The following is a 26,734-nucleotide window of genomic DNA, read 5'->3' as shown; positions in this document are numbered from 1 at the left end:
ATATTCAAGGAACTTGAGAATTTTTTGGATGACATGAGAAGAAAGGTACCTGGAGATATTGAGTTGTTCAGTAATTAGTTCTTCTTTTGGTCAAGAACAGATAGATAACAAACAGCACAAAAATACAGCTTGTTGAAATACTCATGTTTTCTCTCTTCTTCTATGACTGTTTAACATGAACCATTAGGGTCAGACACAAGCAGTGTATGGATACATTTGTGCTTTAGTGCTGGTGCAGGATGGTGCATAAATTGACCAAAAGCAAAGCTAATAAACTGAACATAGTATTTTACTTGGTTATCAGAGACAATAATGATTTACCAAGTGGACTGCAAATGAATATTTTGATCCCTGTTTACATATGAGAATAACACATAAAACAGTTACTATCTTTTAATCAGCTTAAAAACAAGATGGTAACATTCAGCTGAAACAAAGAAGAAAAATAACCCAGAATTAAATGACAAATACACAAACTAAATTATATTAAACTGACTGCAATAGTGATCATGAAAATTTATTATTTTGGTGTGACGCATCATGGAAGCAGTACCAACAGACATCACTAGGTCATGCAATGAGCAAAAGCTTGATAATTGGACGGAAGCATGATTGTGACCTTTTATTTACTTAATAGCTGATGTTCCTACATATGACCTGCTACATAGAAGATACTGCAGTCCAGGTTTCAAAGTTAATTTTATTATTAAAATGCAGTTCTAAGGTATGTCACAGAGACAGTACCAACAAAAAGTCACCAGATTGCATGGTTCTTGAAAGCTCAAGCAAAACTCAAGATCTTCTGACCAGTGATGTAAACTGCTCAAACCATTCTAGTTGTGCTGAAAAGAACTAATAATTCTGAAAGCTAGAGCATTTTCTTCAAGTTTTATGTACATCTATTAGCAGAAGTAAGAATTTTATATCCTGAGGGTAATCACTGACCAGAAATGCTGTGTTACAAGTTTACAGGTTTCTCAATAAATTTTCTCTTTTGTACAGTTAACTGTTTGTTTCTGTTTATTTGTGTTGCTGCTGATATTTTGAGAACAGCTGATTATTGTGAGGGTCATGTCATTAGAAATACATGCAGAGCTAAAAAAGTGGACATACTTCAAATTAAGAAAACAAAGTGTTAAATTTTCAACATAAACTGCTAAAGCAAAGATACATGTTGGAAAGATAATTTTGGTAGCAAAACTGTTTTATCTGATTATTGTGAGGGTCATGTCATTAGAAATACATGCAGAGCTAAAAAAGTGGACATACTTCAAATTAAGAAAACAAAGTGTTAAATTTTCAACATAAACTGCTAAAGCAAAGATACATGTTGGAAAGATAATTTTGGTAGCAAAACTGTTTTATCTGGCCTTGAAAACACCATTTTTATATTACTGTTTAAAATATGGCAATTAAAAAAACTGGTATTTTTTTTCATTTTGTTGCAGATTATCAACTGATAATGTTCTTGCACAGTTGTTATTACAGTCTGGAACGTGCGAAGCAAGCACTTGATGTTTGTTTCACAGTAAGGACACATGCACCTGAAGTTTTTGAAAACAGAGCTCCAGATTCAGCTGATGTCCAGTCAGCTGTGAATGTAATGTGAGCACTCATTTTCAGTTTCCTCTTTTTTGTATACCTTGACTTATTTTCTTTTTTCTTTTTTTTTGTTCACTCAGACAGTTTACACTGTATGGGTGTCAACCAGTATATATGCAATACATACTTATTCATAACATACAAAGTTAAAAACAAGAACACAGTTCTGAATATGGACACAATATTTACTCTACCAGGTGTGTTGACACTAAGGTGAATTATTTAATGAGAGTTCTACAGAACTGTTATGATGTGCCCTTCCCAATAAAACTGACGCCCTTAATGAACAAATACAAAAATGTTACTAGCCACTGGATAGCCCTAAGTGCATATACATTTTGCAAAAATGAGGGGTCACTATACATCAAGGAAAAAACTAACAACAAGATGGAAATGATAGATTACCACTCACCATATAGAGAAGGGATTGAGTCACAGAGTAGAACAATGAAAAAGATTGTTAAAATGTTTAGCTTTTGGACTATGTCGTCCATCAGAAGTAGAAAACTTGTACACATCCACACAAGCAAAGCATGCACAAATGGCCAATGTTGTTTCTGGGCAGTAGGGTCTGAGATAACAGTGGCTGTGTGTGCGTGTGAGCTGTACTCATCACTGACAACCTGCCTACTGGAAGCAGCTATACAACTTGCTTTCCTGCACAGGTGTCATATAGTAGGTATCCTTTCTGACACTGAGGAGGCCTACAGTACTACCAGAAGGCATAACATCTTCAATTAATTTCATGTGTCTGTTTTCTTAGGGATGATTTCCAGTTTTGCTAAGGCCCTTCATATCCCCTCTTTATGTTAAATACAGTCTCAGTAATGTCTTATCAGAGTGTTTTATACAAGAGAAAGGTGTCCCACCAGGTAGTGTTTCAATAGTAGCCATCTTTTTAATGGCCTCTATGGAGCTTCTTATTTGTGGTTGATTTATCAATTTCCTGCTCTTCTTGCAGCCTCCCAGCAACCACACAACAGTTCAATTAACTGTTAAAGGCTGGAGAAATGAGCAGACAATACAGGTTTTAAGTTTTATGCTCAAAAATCTATGTGTGCTCATTTTAATTATTATGTAAGTATCTTTAATCTTCCACAAATTAAAAAGTGGGATATCATTTTAAATTTTGAAAGATTCACAAGGGCCAAATATTTGATGAAAAACTAAATTGTTTGCAGCACCTAAGAGACATGAAAGCAAGTTGTCTCAAAACACTCAGTATTTTAAAATGTGTAAGGCACATGGCTCTGGGAGTGAACAGATCATGCCTACTCCAATTTTATGAACCCTTTGTATGATTCTATGAAGGGAAACAGGCTAGCCACAGAGTATTTAGGACCAGTCCTATCTCCAGCATTTGTGCTGAGATTGGGGAACCAGCCATTAATATCATGTGGCATCTGCTCATGATGCAGCAGGCATATAATATCTATTCCCTACCACAAATACCTGTACATCATATCATCACTGGCCAGTCTGTGTTAGAGCACTGAGGCCCATGGGATTCATATAAAGAGCAACCTTTTAAATGCTAGTGTGGCAAGTAGCAATATTTTCTGCCAGGGTTGGAGGAAAATCACCAGTTTGGCTTATTAAGGGGCCCCTAGTTGTTTTAGGTGTGATGAATTTAAGAAAAATATAGCACCTCTAGTTTCCTTTTGCAAATATTTTTTAGCAATGTTGGAACACATTGACTGGCATGAGGCTGGAGGCACCACAACAGATAGGTCTAGGCGCTGCAGTCTGGAACCACGAGACCGCTACGGTCACAGGTTCGAATCCTGCCTCGGGCATGGATGTGTGTGATGTCCTTAGGTTAGTTAGGTTTAACTAGTTCTAAGTTCTAGGGGACTAATGACCTCAGAAGTTGAGTCCCATAGTGCTCAGAGCCATTTGAACCATTTGAACAGATAGGTCTGCTATGACTGCCACTGGCATCACTGCAGTCAGTGTATTAAAAAAGCTCCACAGTTTTATTCCTGTGTAGACTGATGGGTCTAAATGGGAGGAGTCTCTTAGTTGCACAAAGGTCTTTCATGGTCATGTAAAGTTTATTATTTTATCCTTAATGATTGTGTATAACGTTTTAGACAGATGTTGTACTAGTTATGGGTATGTAAGTTCCAGAGTCTCCTTTATCCATTTTTTTGAGTATTGGTATTATCATGCTACTTTTTGGGCATGTCGGGAGTAATCCTTTCTTTATTACTAGAGTCACCAGAGAGGTCAGGGGTTCTGTAAGGCATTAGCAAATTATTTAACCATTTGTGTTGATATCCCATTCAGTACGTCTGTATTTTTATTTTTTAATGCCTCAATAATCTTCAAAACTTCCAAGCCGTTTGTTGCAAATAGAAATAAGCTCTCAGTCACACTTTTGGCACTTTGTCTGTGGTATTATGTTTTGTTTAAGTAGTTATTCATCTATGTCTATAAAGTGCTGACTGAAGATATTACACAGTTCTAATGGATCTGTTACTTCTTTCCCATTCATTATTAATATTATATTGATACATTTTAAGACATGTAATTCTTTTCTTTTCAAATTTACATAATTACATATTATTTGAGAGATTTTTGAAGACATCTCTATCCTAGTTAGCTTTTGTTTCTCTTATCATTTTAGTATATGCTTTCTTCTTGTTTCTGCAAACCTCATGACTGGTCTGGCCTATCTATATTTCTGGTATTTTGTATACAGGTCTATCAGTTCATTTCAGATGTTTATATTCCATGGTGATCCATTTCATGCTTAATTTACCATTAACAGTTCTGTGAACTTCTGGGCAAACTACACTTATGTGGTATCTTAATATATATCACAGAAGCTTCCCAGCTCTCTCCTACTCTATCCTCTACAGAAATATCACTCCATATTTATATTTTTAGCAAGAATTCTAGGCTAGGAATGAAGTGTGTTAATGAGGTTCATGTGTCTGTACACATTTTTGCATTTCTTACATGGAACTGGAGATTGTAGGTTCCTACAGCATCATGAAAACTTCTTGTACATCCATTGTCTTCCAGGATATCTATCTAAAGTTCGCCTGATATTATTACAAAAGTGAATTTCTTCTTGATTTATACAACAATACATTAAATTCCAATAACAGGCTTCAAGTACTTGAGCATCACAATTGATACATTCCTATAAGAAGACACTTTTCCCTAATAAACTTTATTTTTACTGCTGTTACATCACAGCAGAATTCTGTGCAATTTGAGACCTGTTGTGGAGTGTAGTCTCTAACTTTGCTGGTACATATATTGCTACTCCCATGCTTTTGCAGTTCTTTCTGGGGTAGTATGCTACATTTTTGTAAGTCACTGGATTAAAAAGCATTAATTCACTTTCCTTCAATGCTCTGTCACCATGAAAGTGCCAAGTACAGCAGCAGATAATAATACTTCTAATGTTGCTGCTATATTAGATGATGGGCAATCCAAGAGGGAATGTAACAATATAGTGAAAAGGATAGTTGCTACTCACCATATAGTGGTGATGCTGAGTCACAGAAAAGCACAAAAAAAGACTGTCACACAATTAACTTTTGGCCAACAATGTCTTTGTCAAAATTAGACAACATACACACATGCACACCGTCACACAAACACAACTCACACACGCATGACAACACACACATGACCTCTAGCAGCTGGAGCCAAACCACAAGCAGCAGGGCATTATGGGAGAGGCAGCTGGGTGGGGATAAGGAAGAGGCTGGGGCAGAGAGAGGGAGGGATAGCAGGGTAGGGGTGGGGTATGGTAAAGCAGTAAAGTGCCAGTGGGAGCATGCAGGGCAAGGTGGAGAGTGGGGCAGCTAGGTGCAGTTGGGAGGTTAGACAGAGAGAGGAGGAGAGGGGAGGGTTAATGGAAAAGGAGAGAATTAGAAAGAGTGAGTCCATTGGTGGAATAAAGGACTGCATAATGCTGGAATGGGAACAGGGAAGGACAATGACTAACGAAGGTTGAGACCAGGAGGGTTATGAAAAAAGAGCATATATTGCAGGGAGAGTTCCCAGCTGTGCTGTTCAGAAAAGCTGGTGTTGGTGGGAAGGATCCATATGGCACAGGCTGTAAAGCAGTCATTGAAATGAAGGACATCTTGTTGGGTGGGGTGCTCAGCAACAGGGTGGTCCAGTTGTTTCTTGGCTACAGTTTGTTGGTTGCCATTGATGCAGGCAGACAGCTTGTTGGTCATCATGCCCACATAGAATGCAGTACAGTGGTTGCAGCTTAGCTTGTAGATCACGTGACTGGTTTCACAGGTAGCCCTGCCTTTGATGGGATGGGTGATGTTTGTAACAGGACTTGAGTACATGGTGGTGGGAGGATGTATGGGACAGTTCTTGTATCTAGGTCTATTACAGGGATATGAGATATGAGGCAAGGGGATGGGAGCAGGGTCTTTGTAGTGATGAAAGAGGATATTGTGAAGGTTCAGTGAGCGGTGGGATACCACTGTTAGAGGAATAGGAAGGATAGTGGGCAGGATATTTCTCATTTCAGGGAATGACAAGAGGTAGTCAAAACCCTGGCGGAGAATGTAATTCAGTTGCTCCAGTCCTGGGAGGTAGTGAGTCATGAGGGGAATCCTCCTCTGTGGACAGACGGAGGAGCTTTGGGAGGTGTTGCATGACTGGAAAATAAGGCACGGGAGATCTGTTTTTGTACAAGGTTTGGAGTGTAATTGCAAGTTTAAAGGCCTCAGTGAAACCCTCAGTATATTTTGGGAGGAGCCATTAGTCACTAAGGATGTGACAGCCTTGGGTGTATTGAAGGGGCTTCTTGGTGTGGAAGGGATGGCAGATGTTGAAGTGGAGGTATTGCTGGTGGATAGGTTTGATATGGGCAGAAGTACTGATATAACTATCTTTGAGGTACAGGTCAACATCGAGGAAGGTGGCTTGATGGGTTGAGTAGGACCAGGTGAAGCAAATGGGGGAGAAGGTGTTGAGGTTATAGAGTACTATAGATGGGGTATCCTCACCATTGATCCAAATCATGGTTATGTCATGAATGAATCTGAACCAGGTGAGGGGTTCACGATTCTGGGTGTTTAGGAAGGATTCCTCTAGATGGTCCATGAATAAGTTGGCATAGGATGGTGCCATGCAGGTATCCATAGCCGTACCCTGGATTTGCTTGTAGGTAATACAGCTGCCACCGATTCCATACCAAGAAGTCCCTTCGATACGGCCTAGCTGCCCATGGCTGTCACATCTGTAGTGTCAAGCATTTGCTCTTGAAATATACCATGGTCTCACTGAGGCCTTTACAGATTGTAATTATACTCCAAATCTTATGCAAAAACAGATCTACCATGCCTTATCTTTCCACTCACCTGACACCTATCAAAGCCTCACCATCTGGCCACAGAGTATCACTCCACCACCCAGAATTGGAGCAACTGAATTACATTCTTCGCCAAGGTTTCAACTACCTCTCTTCATGCCCTGAAATGAGAGATGTCCTGCCCCCTATCCTTCCTACTCCCACAATGGTATCCTGCCGCCCACCGAACCTACACAATATCCTCATCCATCTCTACACAACCCCTGCTCCCAACACCTTGCCTCATGGCTTATATCCTTGTAATAGAACTAAATGCAAGACATGTCCCCTACATCCTCCCACCACTACATACTCCAATCCTGTCACAAACATCACCCATCCCATCAAATGCAGGGCTACCTGTGAAACCAGTCATGTGATCTACAAGATAAACTGCAACCACTGTGCTGCATTCTATGTGGGTATGAGACCAACAAGCTGTATGTCCGCAGGCCACTGACAAACTGTGGCCAAGAAACAACTGGACCACCCTGCTGCTGAGCACACCAACCAACACAACGTGCTTCATTTTGATGACTGCTTCACAGCCTGTGCCATCTGAATCCTTCCCGCCAACACCAGCTTTTCTGAATTGTGCAGTCAAAACTCTCCCTGCAATATATACTATGTTCCCTTAACTCTCTTGGTCTCAGCCTTCATTAGTCATTGTCCTTACCCATGTAGCCCCTGTACCCATTCCAACATTACACAGCCCTCTATTTCACCAACACACCCAGTCTTTTCACTTCCCTCCTGTTCCGCTAAACCCCTCTTCTCTTCCCCTCCTTCCATCTAACCTGCCGACTGCACCTAAGCTGCCCCACTCTCCACCTTGTCCCTGCATGCTCTCAGCAGCACTCTTCCGTCACCCACTCCTACCCTGCTATCCTGCCCTCTCCCAAAGGCCTTGTTGGCTGAAAGCCTATTGTGTAACAGTCTCTTTGTGACTCAAGTGTCTCTATATGGTCAGAAGCAATTGGTGTTCAGATCCAGAGAATATGGTTGCTAATCGAGGCTCATGCCAGTGGCCTCTGGGTATCCTCAAGCCATGCAGTCCTCAAAGGGCTCTTCCAGGGATCTAGGATCTCACATGTTGAATGTATTAGATGTATATTGCACATTTTGGTGCAGTGTTTTTAATTTGAAATCATTAGAAACTTTTGTTCTGTTTGTTATATTGATTTTTCTCTTACATCTGGATATGAAAGGATTTGATCTTCTTGTGTAGACTTCTCATTCCTGGCATTTCTTCCCATGGGTCCAGGTGTTGTCTCAACAGCTATTCTGCTGTTTCCAATTCCAATGGATGCTCAGCTATTTTTTTTTTCCCCGGTACTGATTCTGGTGACACATGATGCTTCACCTTCTCCGTGCTCCCTTACTGCTGTGGCACTCACTCTTCACATGCCTCCCATATCCTGGGGAGAACTCAAAGATGCTTCCTCCTAAGATGCTGTGCATGATGATGTGTTTAGTCTTCTTGCTCACATTCTGCTGCTGCTAACTCTTTTTTTTCTTGAACTGTAGTTGGAGATGATTTTTCCTCATATGCTGGTGATGGTTCTTCCTCCTTTTCTTTAGGAGCTGGTGACACAGGAAATGGATCTAGGATCTCACATGTTGAATATATAATTTTCAGAATAGTACTGATTTATTGGCTTGGCTTTGATTTCCTCAACTTTTCCAAGTACATATTTGCTTCATTGAAGTACATTATCTGCATTTCATCCATGGTGAGGAAGGAGGCATAAGTACTGAACTGAAAGAGTTTTTTCGATAACCTGTTTGCCTTTTATGTTTCAATATTTGCACATGAGGACAGTATGAGATTATGACTACGTGGTATGCCTGTAATTCTCATTTTTTGATCCATTATTTTGGGGTGAGGATGTAGCTTAGAATGTGGGTTACCTCAATGAGTTTGTTTCTGTACACATTGTATGCTCTGCCAAATATCACAATATATTGCATTTTTGACACAGTATGACAATTTTCTATGATGTTCTACATACAAGTTCCTGGGTTCTCAAAACTTGAAATACTTGCTTTTATCAATGTTTCTTCAGTTCCTCTGCTGACTATTGCATTTATCTATTTTAAATACTTTATCATGAGATGACATTTTGTTCATGTTTTCACTGTCTTACTGTCTTTTCCCAAATTTTTCATGCTCATGTGGAGTTGTAAATATTCTGTCTTCTGGTAATGGGTGTTGCCCTTGTTATGTTTAATGTTTGTAATATCACTTTCCACCAGGAAGTCTAAAAGTCCATTGATTAATGGCACTGTGTATTTGTCTCTACCGTGATTCGAATGTGAATATTTTTTTTTGAGCTGCTGAATTTAGTGCTGTTTGACTACAAATTAGACAACAACTATTGTTGCTAGGAAATATTAAACCTAGCCAAATAATATTCACTGATTAAACTGTTAATGCTGGACACAACAATTTTAGCTGACTAAATGGGTGGCAAAATTCTGAGGAAACTGCCAACTTATTGAAAATGAAAATCTTTCTGTATGTCCATTACAGATTTTATATGTATATTATAAAAGATTTTATTCATAGAGAGAGTCCAGTAATGTTATCTTCATGAATTATGAATTGTGAAGAAAAATTTTCCACATTTTAAGATTGATTGATTTTGAAAGACAATGTTAACAAACATGAATTATTAATTGTAAAGATTACATTTTCCACATTTTATGATTGATTAATTTCGAATAACAGCCTTGAGGAACCTTTTGCATCTTAATAGAATTGTGGATATCAGTTCAGTCACTACAAAACAATAAAAATAATAAATTTTTGATAGCGTAATGTAATTAGCAAGATAAAAAATTACTCACAAAGCGGTGGCAGGAGTACATACATATAAAAAGGGTTCTACATATGTAAGCTTTCAGGGCCAGTGGCTCCTTCTTCTCACAGAAGGGAGAAGGGAAAGGAAGACAGATAAAGGAAAAGGACTGGAGAGGTTCAGGAAAAGGGGTGGAGTTCAGAAAAGTCACCCAGAACAGAGGGTCAGGGGAGATTTACCAGATGGGATGAAATAGCCACTATGATATTTTGTCATTCTCATTACAATGCATCAAAATGTTTTGTTTCTTATTGTATTTCCTGATTTAATTGTGTTATTTCTATGTGGTGTCAATCCAGCCATTAGTAGCTTTTAAAATATATCACATTTGTGGTTATCACTTTTCCTTTCCATAACAAAGTGCATTTAATAATAAATAATTGAAGAAGTAAAAGTAACAGCTCACAGCATAACTCAGGTGTTGAGAGATACGTAATCAAGGCTGATAATGTTGCTAAGCTTCCTGGTAAACCTTTTTCAGAGCTAACAAAATATGCATTCATAGACATACAGGGTGACAGTTATTGAACTATTTGGAAGAAAGTAAATTAGTTGCAAACTACAGCATGCAGACACTTTATTCAACATGCAAACATCACTACAGATATTTGGATTTAGGTTATGACATGTTCAATATGCCTGCCATCATTGGCGATGATGTGACTGATGCATAGTGAAATTCTGCATGATCTGCTGAAGTGTCAGAATATCAAAGATGTCGATGACCTCCTGAATGGCTGTTTTCAGCTCAGCAATGGTGTGGGGGGTTATTGATGTTCACCTTGTCTTTAATATAGCCCCACAAACAGGAGTAGCATGTGTTCAGATCCAGAGAATATGGTTGCCAATCGAGGCTCATGCCAGTGGCCTCTGGGTATCCTCAAGCCATGCAGTCCTCAAAGGGCTCCTCCAGGGCCAAACATTCTCCTGCTTTGATGGGGTTGATCTCCATCTTGCATGGACCACATCTTGACTTTGGATAATGGGGATAAAATCATCTTCCAAAATCTTCACGTAGAGTTTGGTAGTCACCAACCACCAAGGAATATCACACCGATTATTCCGTGACTGGACATTGCACACCACCCAGTCACCTGTTGAGGGTGTAGAGGCTTCTTGATCACAAAATGTGGATTCTCAGTCCCCCAAATGCGCCAATTTTGCTTATTGATGAACCCATCCCAATGAAAGTGGGCTTCATCGCTAAACCACACCATGTGCATACTAATTCCCATCATGCCCTGCAGCCAATCATGCAGTTTGAATGTCCTAACACAAACCATTCAGAAATTATGATGATTTTATTTCATATAATTCAATAATTGTTACCCTGTACATAAAAATACAAACCTTAATGGCAACATTGTGCCAAGTGACTAAATGTACTGACATTGCTGTTAAAATTAAAGCTCTCAGTTTCAGTTTTATTATCATCTGTCTGTTAAGTATTTATAACATGATTTGTCCCATAACTTCATTGGAATAAAAGGCTACTACTTTCTCATGTTTTTCAAATCTATAAAATTTTGGTACTGATGTATTGCAAAATGTGAAATTTAAACAGCTAATGATCATGCATATCACAGTCTCATTAGATTAAAATGTAGATATGAAAATTATCACTTACATTTTTCTTATGTCTATAGTCATTGTACGTTAATGATTTATTGATACTGGCAATATATTAAATTTCGTAGAATAAAATGATTAAAATTTTGATAACTACAATAAGTTGCAACAATTATTTATGATATAATTTGTGGTTATTTTACAGAGAAGCTTGTACACTGCCACACAAAGATGATAAGGGAAATACTATTATTTTTACTCGTTTGAAGGATACTGATCCATCAAAATTTAACTGTGATAATATTATAAAGGCAGCTCTGTTAGGTCTTGAAGTTCTTTTGAAACAGAATCCTACAGCTCCAGGCTACGTCTTTGTGTTTGATCCAACAGGCTTTGGTCTTCAACATATTTCCAAAGTAACTATAAGCACTATCAGGAAGTTTATGGTGTATGTTCAGGTACGTAAATACATCAACCCTTTTTTTTTATTTGTATTCTATTGAAGAAACACGACATCAAAAATCTCAAAACTGTAGAATTTGATCGCCATTGCAGGTGTATTTACAATTCAGTACATTTTCTTGGTTGAATTACAATAAATTACCTTCTGAACAAGTTTCTTTATGAACTATGGTAGTATCTATGTACGCAAAGAATTTTGTTAACCTGTTTCTTACATGGACTGCTCTTGCATTTTACTTGCATTTTTTTGATAAACAGGAAGGTTTTCCTCTTAGAATGAAGGCTGTGCATGTGCTCAACACAAATGCTATCATTGACAAGGTCATGATGCTTCTCAAACCTTTCCTTGATAAGGAGTTGGCTAGCATTGTAAGTAAATAAAATACACATTTTTTCCATATATGTGTTATAAGTACTGTGTGTCTCTTTTGAGAAATGTATTACATTTTGTGCATAAACAATAGTGTTCTATAAGACTATTTGTAATTGATATTTGTTTTACAGCTCTTCTTCCACACACCACCAAATGATGAATTTTACAAAGTGTATAATAAGGAATGGATGCCAAGCGAGTATGGTGGCAAGGAAAAAACTTTTGCTGAACTAACTGGTATGAATGACAACCATTTTAAAAACTTTTCAGCTGTTAGGTTTCAAATGCGGTATAATATATCTTAGATTACTAATTAATGACATGAGGAATTATACAATGAGTAATTAGCATTCAGAACTGGCCAGAAGTAGCTTTACTAATTTACCATCAAAGAAAGTTCAATCTTTTACATTCATGATCATCCTGTTCTCTGTGAGAAAGTAATATTTAGTTAGAGCACTAGGGATGAATCTCTGGATTTTCTCCCATCACTCTAATCTGTGGGTAACAATATAAAGAAAATATGAAACAGAATGAAAATATAAAATCATCTGTGCAGAGGGCAACTGAACGACTTGCATTTCTCCCTAAAATTCAAGGAATGTACCATCCATCAGCAAAATGAATCATATACAGAAATTATACATGACTTAATCTTGAGTAATGCATACTCATTTGGGAACTTCACATTGATTTCTAGAGGAAAAGGCTGTTTTGTGACTGGTAATGTAGCATATACATACTAATTTGGCAAAAAGAGCATATTTTTTATAGATCCCAAAGATTATAGATTATAAAATTCAGTCTACATAATATATATATCAGAAGTAACGACTATAGCCTCAGTACTACCAGTCAAGTGTTAATTGTATATGGGAATCAAATGTACTTGACATTCTGACTGCATGATGACTGGTTTCCTAGTTGAAGGTATTTGCTGAGGAGTGGATACATCCAAGCTCTTGTGGGCTAACATGCAGGTGATCCCTTACACTGTGTGTGTGTGTGTGTGTGTGTGTGTGTGTGTGTGTGTGTGTGTGTGTGTGTGTGTGTGTTGGGGCGTACGGGCACTCGACGCCGAGGTAATCAGCGCTCGACACACATTAAAAAAAAAAAAAATGTGGACAAATTTAGTAAAATGGAAGCATACATGCAAAGCAAGTGGGAAAAGATGAAAAATGCTGTATAATAAAATAAAACGTGAGGAAAATGAGAAGGGGGCATCAAGGATGCCACAGGAAATTGTCACTGGCTGGCCACTTATGTAAAATATGGGCAGTCCAGTCACCCTGTGAACAATGAGTCTTCCCATGCTTAAGGGTTTGAGTGTCTTTTGAGACTGCTGGTTTAAACTTGACACATGGACTGTAGTTGAAATGCTGTTTATGTTGCTTCAAATATCACATTGTATTATTCATCATAAAGTGATTCTGGAGGTTTCTCGACAACATTATCTGCTTATGTGACTGGATGTTAAGAAAAATGAATGAGCATTGAGTATTGTGTTGTTTCCATGCAAGAATACTTTGCTTTAAGTTATGTGACCACAAGTATTGCACAAAACCTAACATGATGGTGTCATTTCTTGCATCAGGGAAGTTTACACCAAGAAACAGAAGTGTCTGACCATAAACTATTTCAGGTTTTATTACAGTGAAGCCTTCTTTAAAAACTTTTTGTAAGCCCAGTAAGGTTATGTGAAGAGTCTGAGTCAAGTGTTCATAGACATGGCATATGAGTGAGACCTCTATCAATCTACTTGATTCTGGCCATAGGCAAGTATTTTAAGCAGGCATGGTTGAGACTGCATGTCCAGTGTAACATAGTGTGGATTTTTGAAGCAGATGATTCATTCATGGAAGGCAGTCTTAGGAATAGGGTAGGCTGTTGCATTCTCCTAGAAGAATGCTTCAGGGCATTGTGAGATGTGCTCGGTTGCTGTCAGAAATAATCATGCCCTTTGAATTGTGGTAATGGTCACAATATGGCAGTATTCACAATGTTTGAATCATTGATTTGGAGCAACAAAAGTGCAAAATAGTGTTGCAATATGATGAGTCACCTGATTACATCAGCAGGTATCACCCTGATCTATTAAGTACTTGCAGTCTTTCTCTGTATTCATTGAGATTAATGCTTTCTTGACTGACTGCAGAGTGTGATATTGAGACACTGCAATAAAGCTCAGTGTTACAATGTGACATTTGTACATACCAAAGCAACACATCTGCTGGATCTATAAGGAATACCTAAGATTATTGTCTCCCTCCTGTGTATGAATGATGCATTCAAGATAATTGATGAGCAAGTCAGTATGGGAGTGTCGGCCACTTGTGTGTTCCACTAATTGTCAACATAGTTGAGAGCTGTTGTGAACAGTGCATCATAGTCTAAATATCACAACAGTCACAGTTATGCTTTATCTGGCCACTGGAAGGAAATGTTTTTTTATCCATGATAAATATAAGTTGTTGACCTTGGAGAACACTCCACAATTACTTTATCTAAGTGTAGGCTGTATATAGCTCATTATCACATGCAGACCAATTATTTTGAACAGTGATAGCTTTTGGCTAGAGAATAACAAAGGCTGCCATTATTGGTTGATGCAATGTCATAGCACAGCTCCTACAATTATGAGAGTGAGTGATGCTGTAGGAGGAGTGTAAGCCAGTAGAATGATCACTAAGATAGTTGGTGATAGTGGTGTTTGCTTGACTTATATACAGCAATAAGTCTTCTTGTCAATCTCTCAGGAACGTACTGAGAGGTGTGGCCAAAAGTACATGGTAGGAGAAAAAAAAATCTATGATAGAACTTCATTGAGCTCAAGAACCACCACAAGTGACATGCACCACGATGGGTTGTGTGAATTTGTACATAGCCCTTGCACTTTCCAGAAGTAAGTATGTTCCACAGTGAAAGACTTTTTTCCAAATGCTCATGTGGGTGCTTAATCACGAATCCACTGCCTCAGAGTGTGTTGGATACTTCTTGCAGATGTGCAAGATCTTCAGCTTCGGCAGATCACATAATTCTTACCGTACCTCATTGATTTATATGTAGCAGATGCTGAGATCCTGAGTGATCTCACACGTGAAATGCAGAAATATTTTCCATAGCGTTGTATACTCAGGATGGTATTAATTTAAAATGAAATGCAGTGCCAACAGCAGCCTTAGGAATGAGCTTTGTAGCAATAAGATTTTTATGGAAAACACAGATGATCTGTTCCTAGACTAACACAACTGGAAGAGAGGATATTGTGGAGAAATGCCAAAGCTACAGCCTAGCAGAATGTTTCCAGAATGAACATTTCACTCTGCATTGAAGTGTGCACTACTTCTGTGTGTGTTTTTCTTTTCTTTTTTTTTTTCAGTGGACACCACAACACCACAAAGGTGCAGTCCATCATTATTTTTAGACTCTGCGCATAGTTAGTTGAATTAGATTCACTGAAATTAAGTGAATAAATTCATGGGAATAAAAGCAATAAAGATACAGTGATAGAAGATACCAGTGATTACTAGGCAGCTGAAATGTACTTTCATTGTAATGAATATGCCACAACTAAACAAAAATATGTGTCAGGCCAATTTTCAGATGCAGATTACTTCCTTTTCTATCTGAGTAAACCTCCAGGCCTCATTCAGTGCTTCATTGTCATTCATGTTTCCAGGTATCATTTCCAAACACTGCAACTGGCAGTTCTTCTATGCATAATATAGGAAATATGCCACAGGAGGGGGGGGGGGGGGAATTTGCTGTTGGGTTACTCAGCCATGCCAGATGTGTATCAGCTGAATAAGGTTCAGAGAAATTCTTAAATGAAATGACTGTTTTGGTGTGGGTAAAAAAAGTATGATTGGTTCAGAGTCTCTTAAGAGAGGTGTTCAGTCACCTGGTGCACGTTTTTCAAGGGGTTGCCACTTTGGAGACTTGGATGTCACTACCCTACCCAAGTAATACTGGGAGCAAAAAGAGACTTACAGTTTAGCACAGAAGTTGAACTAAATATTGTTCCTGGCGTATATTCACATCACGGAGAGGTGAAAACTTAGGGACAAAGGCAGACTGAAAAATTTCAAGATTTCAGTGGGATTCTGTTGCACAGCCTTTTGGTTTCCAGGTATGAACTTTACCAAGACACCACAAAGCCCACTGATGGAGGTGAAACCAATGTCAGAAATGCTGAACCCACAATGTAACGAAAGCACAAAGAAGCAGGGAATCTAGTGCAAGTCCACATTTGGCAACAATTTTCACTAAACACATATTCAGGACAATGTGGAATGACGAAGCCCAAATTATATCTGAAGGTCAGCAGATCCCAAGCATAAGGTTAAAGAAGAATCCTTGTCTCTTCATTTGAGACTTGAGGCATCTCTTGGGGCAACAGGCATACCAACGCATTGACCAGTGGCCCTGGTTTCCTAGCAGTATGGTGCTTGGTTGAAAGTTTCTTTAATGCTGTGTTAGGCATTGGTTCAGTAACCTCTGGACACTGCAGAAGCAGCTCACTGTATGGAAAATCACCAGCACTCATTCTCAAAAGCAGCATTGTCAATAAGGTGCAAATGCTCATAATTAGCCAACTGGACTATAGAATCAGTTTGACATTGATGCTAGAGGGATGGCTGCAGCCATAGAATAATAAGGAGCATCATTTCCACTGATGGAATAGAGCATGCCGATAACAATGAAGTTCTTCACAAATTCACATCATAGCCAAATATTGGTTGATAGTGAGATGTGACTGTAGGTTTCAATTTTCAACTAATTCATGGGTTACAGGTAATTTCATCACTACTGTGCTTGTGTGATGGCAGAATGTGTATGCAGTTTACAGTCAATGGTTGTTGCTTATAAAATTGCCACCAATACTACGATAAATTTTTCTTATGACATGTGGGGGTAGCTCCATACTTTTTAACATACTGGCACATATTGCCTGTAGATGATCAATGATGACTTTCAGCAGTGGAATGCTACAGTTGTGATGACTGACAAGGACATCACATCTGGAGAACCACTTCTTTAGACACTCAACAATATATTTTTAAACCAGTTCAAGAGTGTTGTCTATCTTTGTAGTCACAGTAGTGATGTTCATAAGTAGATACATTTTCATGATACAATCTGCTTTATGTGGTAAAGTGCTGAGGTTGCTGGCCAGAACGTTAGTAATTTTTTGTATATTTGGGCAGTGTGATAGCAAAGTAAGACTACAGTATGTAAATATTTATGTTGCTGAAAAGCAGTGTTTTAAAAATCAATATCATAGCCCATAATAAAAAGGAAAATGCAGGAATCATGGCAGAAGCTTTCAACAAGCTCTTGAACTGTGTTGAACATGGAAAGCTTTTAACAATAGACGCAAGTGTCCCTGTAAAAACCAAGCCAGAAAATATAAACCCACCTATAGTACAAGAAATAGAAAAAAATTCCTAGAAGATTGGTGCAGAGCTATAATTAACCCACTTTATAAGAAAGGAGACAAAAGTGATCTAGATAACTATAGAGGAATCTTGCACTTGGACTGTATCTGCCAAATTGTTTCCAAGATTTTACACATTAGGATCAAAGAACAGCTGGATAAGGAACAAGGGGAATACAAAGGAGGCTTCAGACCTTGGAGCAGCTGTGCCAAACAAATAATTACTCTGAAATTAATCACGAATTATTAACGCAAACGTTAACAAGCCTCTCTGAATAACATTTGTATATTTTAAGAAAGCATATGATTCTGCCCATAGACCCTCACTGTTAAAAATTTTGACACATTTCAGACTCCACCCAAAATTAATTAAACTGATGCAGCTTGTCTTAACAAATACAAATTCGAAAATTAAGTTCAGAGGGGAATTTTCTGAAACATTCTTGGTAAAAACAGATTTAAGTCAGGAAGATGGCCTGCCACCACTTCGTTTTAATTGTGCTCTTGAATACATAATGAAGGAATGCTACAAGTACAATCCAAAGAACATCAAGATTGGAACACAAAAAGATAACATAAAGTTGAACTGTTTAGGGTTTGCAGATAACCTCCCTCTTCTCACCAGCAACATTCAAGAAACAAACAACAAATACAAACATTACAGGAAATAGCCCACAATATTGGCCTTAAAATACATTTTGAAACAACAGAAATTATGCTAAAAGATCCGCCACTGGCAAACAAAATTAGAATTGGAGAACATAACATCAAGATTGTTGAAAAGTTTGAACACTTGGGAGAAATAATAACACACAATCTGAATGAGAAACCATTGTAGCAGAGTGGAAGAAAAACTGATTAAAACACATCATGTTACCAAGAACACATGTAGCAAAAAATGCCTCTCAATAGCCACAAAATTGAAACACTACAAAATAGTCACACAGCCACAAATAACATATGCTAGCAAAACTATATTTAAAACAACCAATACTGTAGCAATAGACAAATTACTTTAAATAGAAAGAAGGATAGTCAGAACATGTATAAATAAAAAAATACAGAAAAGACAGAGTTTGGAGAATAGCTTCAAATGAAACAGTTTGTAAAGAAATAGAAACAGTGACAAGTACAATAAAAAAGAAAGGGATCTCTTTCCTAGGACATCTGATGAGGACAACAGAATTAGCAGGAAAATAATCGAGAAATTATGGAATAGTAAGAGTCGCATTAGATGGATCACAGAGATCAAGGAGGACATGATAAAATAACAGATTACGATGGAGGATTTGAATGGCAAGACAAATGAACTCAAGGCACATCAGCACAAGTATATCACACTACCAATATATATTAACAAACAGAGAATGAGAAGGGTGATTTCAGATGAGGAGAGAAGGGCACAATCTGAAAGAATGAAAAAGTATTGGATCAACAAGAAGCAGAAGAACCTAGTTCATATTACTGACTAAAGTGGTCCAATGTAGACCATATAATAAATTTAAAAAATCAATATCAAAACAATATTCAATTTTATTTGTCACAGTATGGTACTACATTGCACATATGACCATATGGATAAAGTACATTGAGAAGCTGTTCAGACAAAGAAATGTCACTCACAGCATGCAGCATGCCCTTTTGTTCTAATGATGGTGCTCACTTTTATGTAGGTGTGAATTCCACAGGACACAACAAGTGTTCAAAAGTGATGATGGTGTGAGAATGATAGACAGTTGCAAGTTAAAACTGTGTGCTGGACCGAGACTCGAACTCGGGACCTTTGCCTTTCGCAGGCAAGTGCTCTACTGACAGAGCTACCCAAGCATGACTCACTCCCCGTCCTCACAGCTTTAATTCTGCCAGTACCTCGTCTCCTACCTTCCATTCTAGAAACATCCTCCAGGCTGTGGCTAAGCAAAGTCTCCACAATATCCTTTCTTCCAAGAGTGCTAGTTCTGCAAGGTTCGCAGGAGAGCTTCTGTGAAGTTTGCAAGGTAGAAGACGAGGTACTGGCGGAATTAAAGCTGTGAGGATGGGGCGTGAGTTGTGGTTGGGTAGCTCAGTCGGTAGAGCACTTGCCCGCGAAAGGCAAAGTTCCTGAGTTCGTGTCTTGGTCTGGCACACAGTTTTAATCTCCCAGGAAGTGTCATATCAGTGCACAATCCGCTGTAGAGTGAAAATTTCATTCTAGTTGCAAGTTAGTCAGATAGAACTCTAAAGTAGGCATACTGCTTTTGATAGCATCTTAGACATCATTAATAGGACAGAGAACAGACAACATCAGAGACCAGGCAAATAATTTTGTATCCATGAAGTGTTTGTGGAACCACTTAAACACTGTTTAGATCGAATGTGACAGTGCACTATATCATTATAGGGATATGTTTCTAAGTACATGCTGTGAGGGGTTCAAATGATATCTCAGTAAGTATCTTCTCCTGTGAGGAATAAGACAGGCCTTTGAGTATTTCACATCACTCCACATAAACATTCCCCAAATGAGGATGTCATCATTCACCTGACGCATACTCTAATAGCACGTGAGGACAATTGTCTCATGTGGTGTTTGAATTACCAATGTTCACTGACACTGCAACTCAGTACAGGTGACCATCTTCCAACCTTTGAATGTCCAGTGGTGTTAAGTAACCCATATAATCTTTTTGTTATGTGATACATTGTTAAAAGGTTTACTTCTGTGTGGCAGACAATCTACACTGAATGGAGAAAATGGTAATCATTTTTGCTTGTGTCTGTCAGTGAATTGGCCAATAGATTCTTATGCTATGAACTGTACACACATTGTAGCAATTTCAGTTTGTTGTTACCAATATCATTGAGTCATACATTTTTGACTATTGCAATTTAACTTCTTACTTGCATCTTACTTACGGTTCTAAAAATTCAAGAAACTGACTAAGATATAGCATTTTAAATGCATTTTCCACTGCTGATACACCCATGATCACTCACCATTTGTCATTTCTCTGCACCATTTCTGTGTTTCCATATTATTCAGGGTTGTGCAGTGGTTAAACACAAACTTCTCTTCGCTATCTAGTCAAGCTTACAAAAAAATTACATTTATGACTTATTCTGTACATGTAGAAGCTACATTCTTGTTCTGTTTTCTTTGTGTTCATGTACATACAATGTATTGATTTGTTCTTGTTTTCATTTTACAAAATGGTCTGTGACATGTAAATTTATAATGAAAACATGATTCTACCTACAGTGACATTATAATTTTATTCTGTTTTTGTCTCTATACCTGAACTTATACCTGTTTAAAATCTCCATTCAGAATTTACTCACATAATTTTTATCAATCTTTCTTTTTTATTCTTCCCTGACAAGGCTCACATCAGTATCCTACTGTGCATCTGAAGAGGGAAAAAATATAATGCTGTAATCACAGTATACATTTGGTCTATGTATGAGTACATGCTTCGACATAAGAAGTTTTTTTTTTTTTGGTATAAACTTCTCAATGATGACTACTTTCTAAACACTCTTTTACAGTGCCTAGCCAAACAGAGGTGGCTAGATTATTTTTCTGAGTACGGCAGTTATTTATATGTTTTAATTTTTAATAACTGAGGAGCAACTTTTCAAAATGCATTATGTCCACTGGTGGACAAAATTGAATTTGATATGAAATCATGTATTTTCTGACCCATGCCATAGACTTCTACAAGCAGGTCCCATGAAAATGTGTTTTAAAACCTTCAAGGAGAGCTTTGAAAAGTAGAAAATGCAATATATAGCAAATAGGAATGAATGAAACTGTATGAAGTCCATCAGCTGATTTAATTATTTTCTTATTAAGCAATGTTGCCTACAATGTAAGACTGGTGGATTGATTTGAAACTGTTTAACTGACCAAAATGACCAATTAGTATTTGTTTTCAATATTACAGCAGTGTTGTGTATGTTTCTTTTTCAAGAAACAGATGTAAAAACTTGTCCTGTTAAAATCAGGTATATGATAGAGAGTGGGTGCATATTTTTCATTGATTTCCACCTTTTTTAGTTAGAAGAGTATCTCCAGTGCATGTTACTGACGCACTTCTCTGCTTTCCAATTCAAGAACACTACTTTTTACCTGCTGACTGAGGTTTTGACTGAATTTTTGACTGAGAATAAACAAAAAATTATAAAATTTCAGAAATATTGAATCTGAAAATACCAGGAAGTTTACAGAGAGGTGGGTGAAACACAGATTTTGGGGAAAGATTGGGAAATATTTGACTACAAAGAACTAAGTAAAAATTTGAAACCTGAATGTGACCAGTAATCTGAAACGGTTTCATCTGAAGAAATGCATGATACACAAAAAAGTAATTGATGTGATGATGAAAACTCACCTGCACTACTTTTCTAATAATCCTTCAAAGTGATTTTTGCCATTAGACAAACATGGATACAGCTTTAGAAACATAGCATATAGATCTAAAGTGACATCTCTAAACAGGATTAAACAAGAAAAGAAACATGATGTAATAAACTACTAAGCCTTAGCTTTAGAAGAGATTGGAGAGAAAATTAAGTGTTTAAAATTTTCACCAAAATCATCAGCCTTATATGTAATGAACCAATTGTCCAAGACACTGTTTGGATTGTATAGAAGAGGAGCCTGTTTTGGAAAAATAATGTGGACATTGTAACTAGAAATGAAGTACATTTATGTTTTCATTTATGCTTTACTGAATATTACTGAATATTAAAATGTGGTAAATTTTCAAAAAATATTTTTATGTTATTGAAAACTAATCAAAATGCACGATGTCCAAATTAGCTTACATCAAAAGTCATATTGTCCAATAGAAGACAACAAAAACCATTTAGTCTGTCAAAAAAGTACTTATATCTTGAAGGGAAAAAAATATCCTTGTAATAAACGAATTTTAATCAGCAGCCCTACCTAAGTATTTTGTGTAAAATTAATAAAATACTTTTTGTGGTATAAGTAGTTCACTTCTTCTGAAAATTTTACTTTTTGTGTTATTATACATTTGAAAAAGTTGCTACTCATTGAATTAAGTGCATAAAATATTTGTGGGATCCTTTTCAGTCAGTAACTTGATTACAATTACACAAAAGTGTGCTATATGTTGCAGATGATATGCGGCAGTTGGTTCTCAAGGAAGGGAGTAGTTACGTGGCAGAAGAGGCTAAATGGAGAGTGGATGAGAGTAAGAGACAAGGCAAGCTGAAGACGAAGGTAGACTTGTTTGGAGCTGACGGGTCCTTCAAGAAGTTGTCCATCGACTGAAAAAGCTGCCTGAGATGGAGCACAAGTCTGCAGCCAGTGACATTTTTTGCATGGAGTTAAGCAGATACATGTACTCTCGCAAAACCACAGAAACAACAGGATCCTGTAGTCCATATTCAGAAATGTGTTGTTTTCTTTTGCAGAAAATAAAATAGAAAACATTTACACTGTTAAACATGCAGTAAAATACATTTTGAATGATACAGTGAGCTATTAATTCTTGTTCAAATAACTAATAGTAGCAGAACGAGTACAATACTATCTGTATAATAAGATAAAAAATGTAAGGAATGGTATTGTGTTTTTGCAATAAATGTTATCTGAAAAAATTCACATTGTCTTAAATGCAACCACAAAATTCAGCTTGAGTCTTCCTTCTCTTCCTGTAAACAGTCATGATTATTACCAAGAAAGTAACAACTGCTTGATTCAATTGACAATATAAGGAACATGAAAACTTCCTACATGCAGTCGCAAGATATTACTTATTTCTTTACAGAGTGTTTCAAGAACTAAATTACTTGTCTTCAGTCAATAAAGTAAAAATATTATTTTTCAGGACTGTCATAACTTTGCTTTTACATTTGTGAATCATAAATATTGAAATGGAAAAATAAAACTTACTTATTTAAATTGATTGATTGTAATGTTTATTCATTAAATGACATTGTCTACCACTGTTGTGGAGTTTTAAAAACAATCAGTGTGGAAATAAACATAATGCATATATTAAATTATTTCATTAATTTGTTGTGGTTATGCAGATACATTCTGAGATGTGGAATGAGTTAATAAGTTCATTAATTGAGGTATTTAAGTAATTGATAGTAAAAATGGGTAGTATAAAACTCTAGTAGGTGACATGTAAAACACACAGTTGCTATCCAAGTAGTAATTTCTGTTGTATTGTTAAACTGACAATAATCATTTATTGACTCTTGAATAACTCAACTATATAAAAAAACAAATCTTGGTAGTTCCCGGATTCTGGAAATATTTGTAGTGTGTGTGTGTGGGGGGGGGGGGGGGGGGACAGGGGGGGGGGGGGAATATGGTACCGATGGCACCCAAATGTTAAATAATTACTCTGAACTGCGTATAACATCACATGCAAACTATAATTACATTTGATAAGAAAAACAACAGCAAAATAACAACTATTGCTGTGGATGAAGATAACATATTTATCATGTAATCTCTGGAACAGAAAAATATAACACTCAAGCACAGTTATCTGTAATCAAGAAAGATAAACCTAGATAAAGAATGTTATTTCACAGACAGGTTGGGTTCATGTAGAGGGCTAATCTACATCCTGCTTCTTATGTGCACATTATAGTGTATCGTACAGTTAGAAAAACCTAAGTGTAAACTCCTGAACCATCCCAACAAAAAGAAACGGAGAATTCCAATAATTATCAGAACCACACGAAGAGATAAGTGATTTGAGTAATCAGAAATTTGTGAAAGGAAGAAAGAATACAAAATGGGTGAAAAGGATTAAAGAGTACAATTTAATAAAGCAAAGTTTCATTCCAGTTATATTTGTATGAGTAGATATCTTTTTTTTATTTCTAGCTTTCATAATGACATTCAAATATTCTTTTAAAAATCTTATCAGTGGTTTTTAAGCCAATAAGTAATACAGAAACTAGGAAGAAAAATCTAAAACTTATGATAACAATCACAGGAAGTAACTTCCTTTTGTGTTTTACATGTAAAAAAGTAATGAGTGTTGATTCACAAGCAACTTGTATGCACTTATAAAATTTGTTTAGTTACTTATGTGGCTTTTGAAAGTAACTTAGTTTAATACTGAATGGCTGGTTAATCATAAACTGGTCTGACTTGCTGCAATGTAAAAATATTTGTGTCAGTCAAAAACTGACCTGAAAATTATCTTTTCCAGCAAATGTAAGTAAACACTATCTATACCAATAAGGAAAAAGAAATAGATTGCAGTAGCTTTCTAAACATTACAAATGTTTTCAAATACATTTCTCTTTAAGTCACTAGTAACCAGTAGGAATTAAAGAGCAAAATATTTTGCTTCTTTTTCCAAATTTTATCCACATTTCAACTTAAAGAATTTTGTGAAGTTCTAAGATTAATAATATATGGATATAGGAAGTTCCAAATATCTTACTCAGATATCACTTAACATTCATAGATTCAAGTACCATAATTTAAATCCCCTTCTAATGCAGATTAGGTTGAATAGCCATTAATTTATATAAGAAAGCATTACACATTCTCTCTCTCTGTCTGTCTCTTTTTCTCTTACTTTCTCTTACCTGAATGAAGCTTAGCAAGGACAAGTGTACCCATGAAATAGTAGTTTTACTCAATGACCTGGAGGCAAAGTATTAAAGAGCAGCTAAGCTTACAATCTTGAGAAGTGTGAATCTTATCTCTTGCACCAAGTGAAGAGTGGACTCTGCTTAGCAGGTGAGCCTGTGGCTGCAGTCCTGTTTCAGCTGTGTACAAAGAAGGAGCTCTGACAGGTTAGACAAATAATTGTATCTAATAGCTGCAGGTACATTTACTGATACACATTAAGCAAGTTGATTAGTATATGTCTATCTTTTATAATTATTGGGATATGGTTTTTAATATATTATTTTGGATTTATTCCTAGGACATAAATTTTACATCCTTTTTCACTATGGTCTGCAAATAACTTTATCAGGAAATGAACCTCTTGTAATGGTAGCAAGTTAAACTATACACCCTCACAGAGATTCAGCTATGTTGATTTGCTTTTGTAAATGGTATAAATGTTAGGCAGCTTATGTGACTTGAAATAATACAATAAAAAAGGTTGCAAGCCAGTTTTTCAATACTCAGTAGAAAGATCTAAGAAGCCTTTTCTAATTGTACAATTCAGTTTCTGCATGTCTAGAGTGATGTACAATATTTAATAAATATTTGAGTGCACTGATTATTCCTGAACAGTGATAATAACTACGTGTATGAAAAAATATTTTTATTTAAGAGAGGAACAGAAAGTTTGCCCACACTCAGGGCAGACTCAATGAAGTTTAATGGCATCTTTAATGAAAAAGTATGCCTATTTTCATAGTAATTTTAATACATTTAACTAGATGAACTGATTAGTGTTGTAAAAAAAAAGTATTTCATGCATCAAAAGATGGTTCATTCAATTTTATTCACCCACCAGCTCATATACTTTACAGTACACTTTAGATGGAAGTACATATTACTGATTACTTTTATAGTTCTGTAAAACAATGTATAATATATGTATATAGTACTAAACTCATTGGTAGCAGTTCCCACATTGTCTGACAAACTTTCATTGGGTGATAACCATGCTTGAATATATAAGGGCATACAGGTACTAACATTGGTAAACTACTGTTAATACAGTTGGACATTAGCAGTCAATGGCTGAAGGTTTGTTTTAAGAATGTAATGCCTACTGAAATGCTCTGACCTTTGAACTAATTTATAAAGTTGACTTTAGGAGAACCTGGAATTTAATGTGTAATCTGAAGTACAGTACAACTTAATACTTTTCACATACACAATTGTATCACATCTACAAATCATTAACAGATCTGTATCATCGGAATAAATTGTAGCCATTAAAAAATGGATTAGCAGGATCTTCACATCTGAAGCAAATAAAGTTGAATAGGATACAATCTTTAAGCGACGCAGAATTCTAAGTTATTTTTGAGGAAGAATTGTCCAATAATATTGTTAGTGATTTTGGTTCTGAAGATGACTAGATAAGTAATTGTGATAGCTTGAAAAGTTTTGACCTGAAAAACTTGAAGATGGAAGAATT

The 26,734-nt window shown here is 36.7% G+C and overlaps 1 protein-coding gene across 1 annotated transcript in view; it reads left to right on the top strand.

Annotated features, from left to right (window-relative positions):
- LOC126419551 (uncharacterized) overlaps positions 1–26,734 on the top strand; it is a 146,087-nt gene that overhangs the window by 102,794 nt on the left and 16,559 nt on the right. Inside the window, exons 3-7 of the mRNA XM_050086741.1 lie at positions 1,449–1,605; positions 11,576–11,828; positions 12,091–12,201; positions 12,337–12,442; positions 22,766–22,917. Of these exons, the coding sequence (XP_049942698.1) occupies positions 1,449–1,605; positions 11,576–11,828; positions 12,091–12,201; positions 12,337–12,442; positions 22,766–22,917 (779 nt within the window). The remainder of the gene's footprint in view (positions 1–1,448; positions 1,606–11,575; positions 11,829–12,090; positions 12,202–12,336; positions 12,443–22,765; positions 22,918–26,734) is intronic.

The sequence above is a fragment of the Schistocerca serialis genome, chromosome 9 (genome assembly GCF_023864345.2).
Source record: "Schistocerca serialis cubense isolate TAMUIC-IGC-003099 chromosome 9, iqSchSeri2.2, whole genome shotgun sequence".
Lineage (NCBI taxonomy): Eukaryota > Metazoa > Arthropoda > Insecta > Orthoptera > Acrididae > Schistocerca > Schistocerca serialis.
This window is presented reverse-complemented; position numbering and strand designations above follow the sequence as displayed.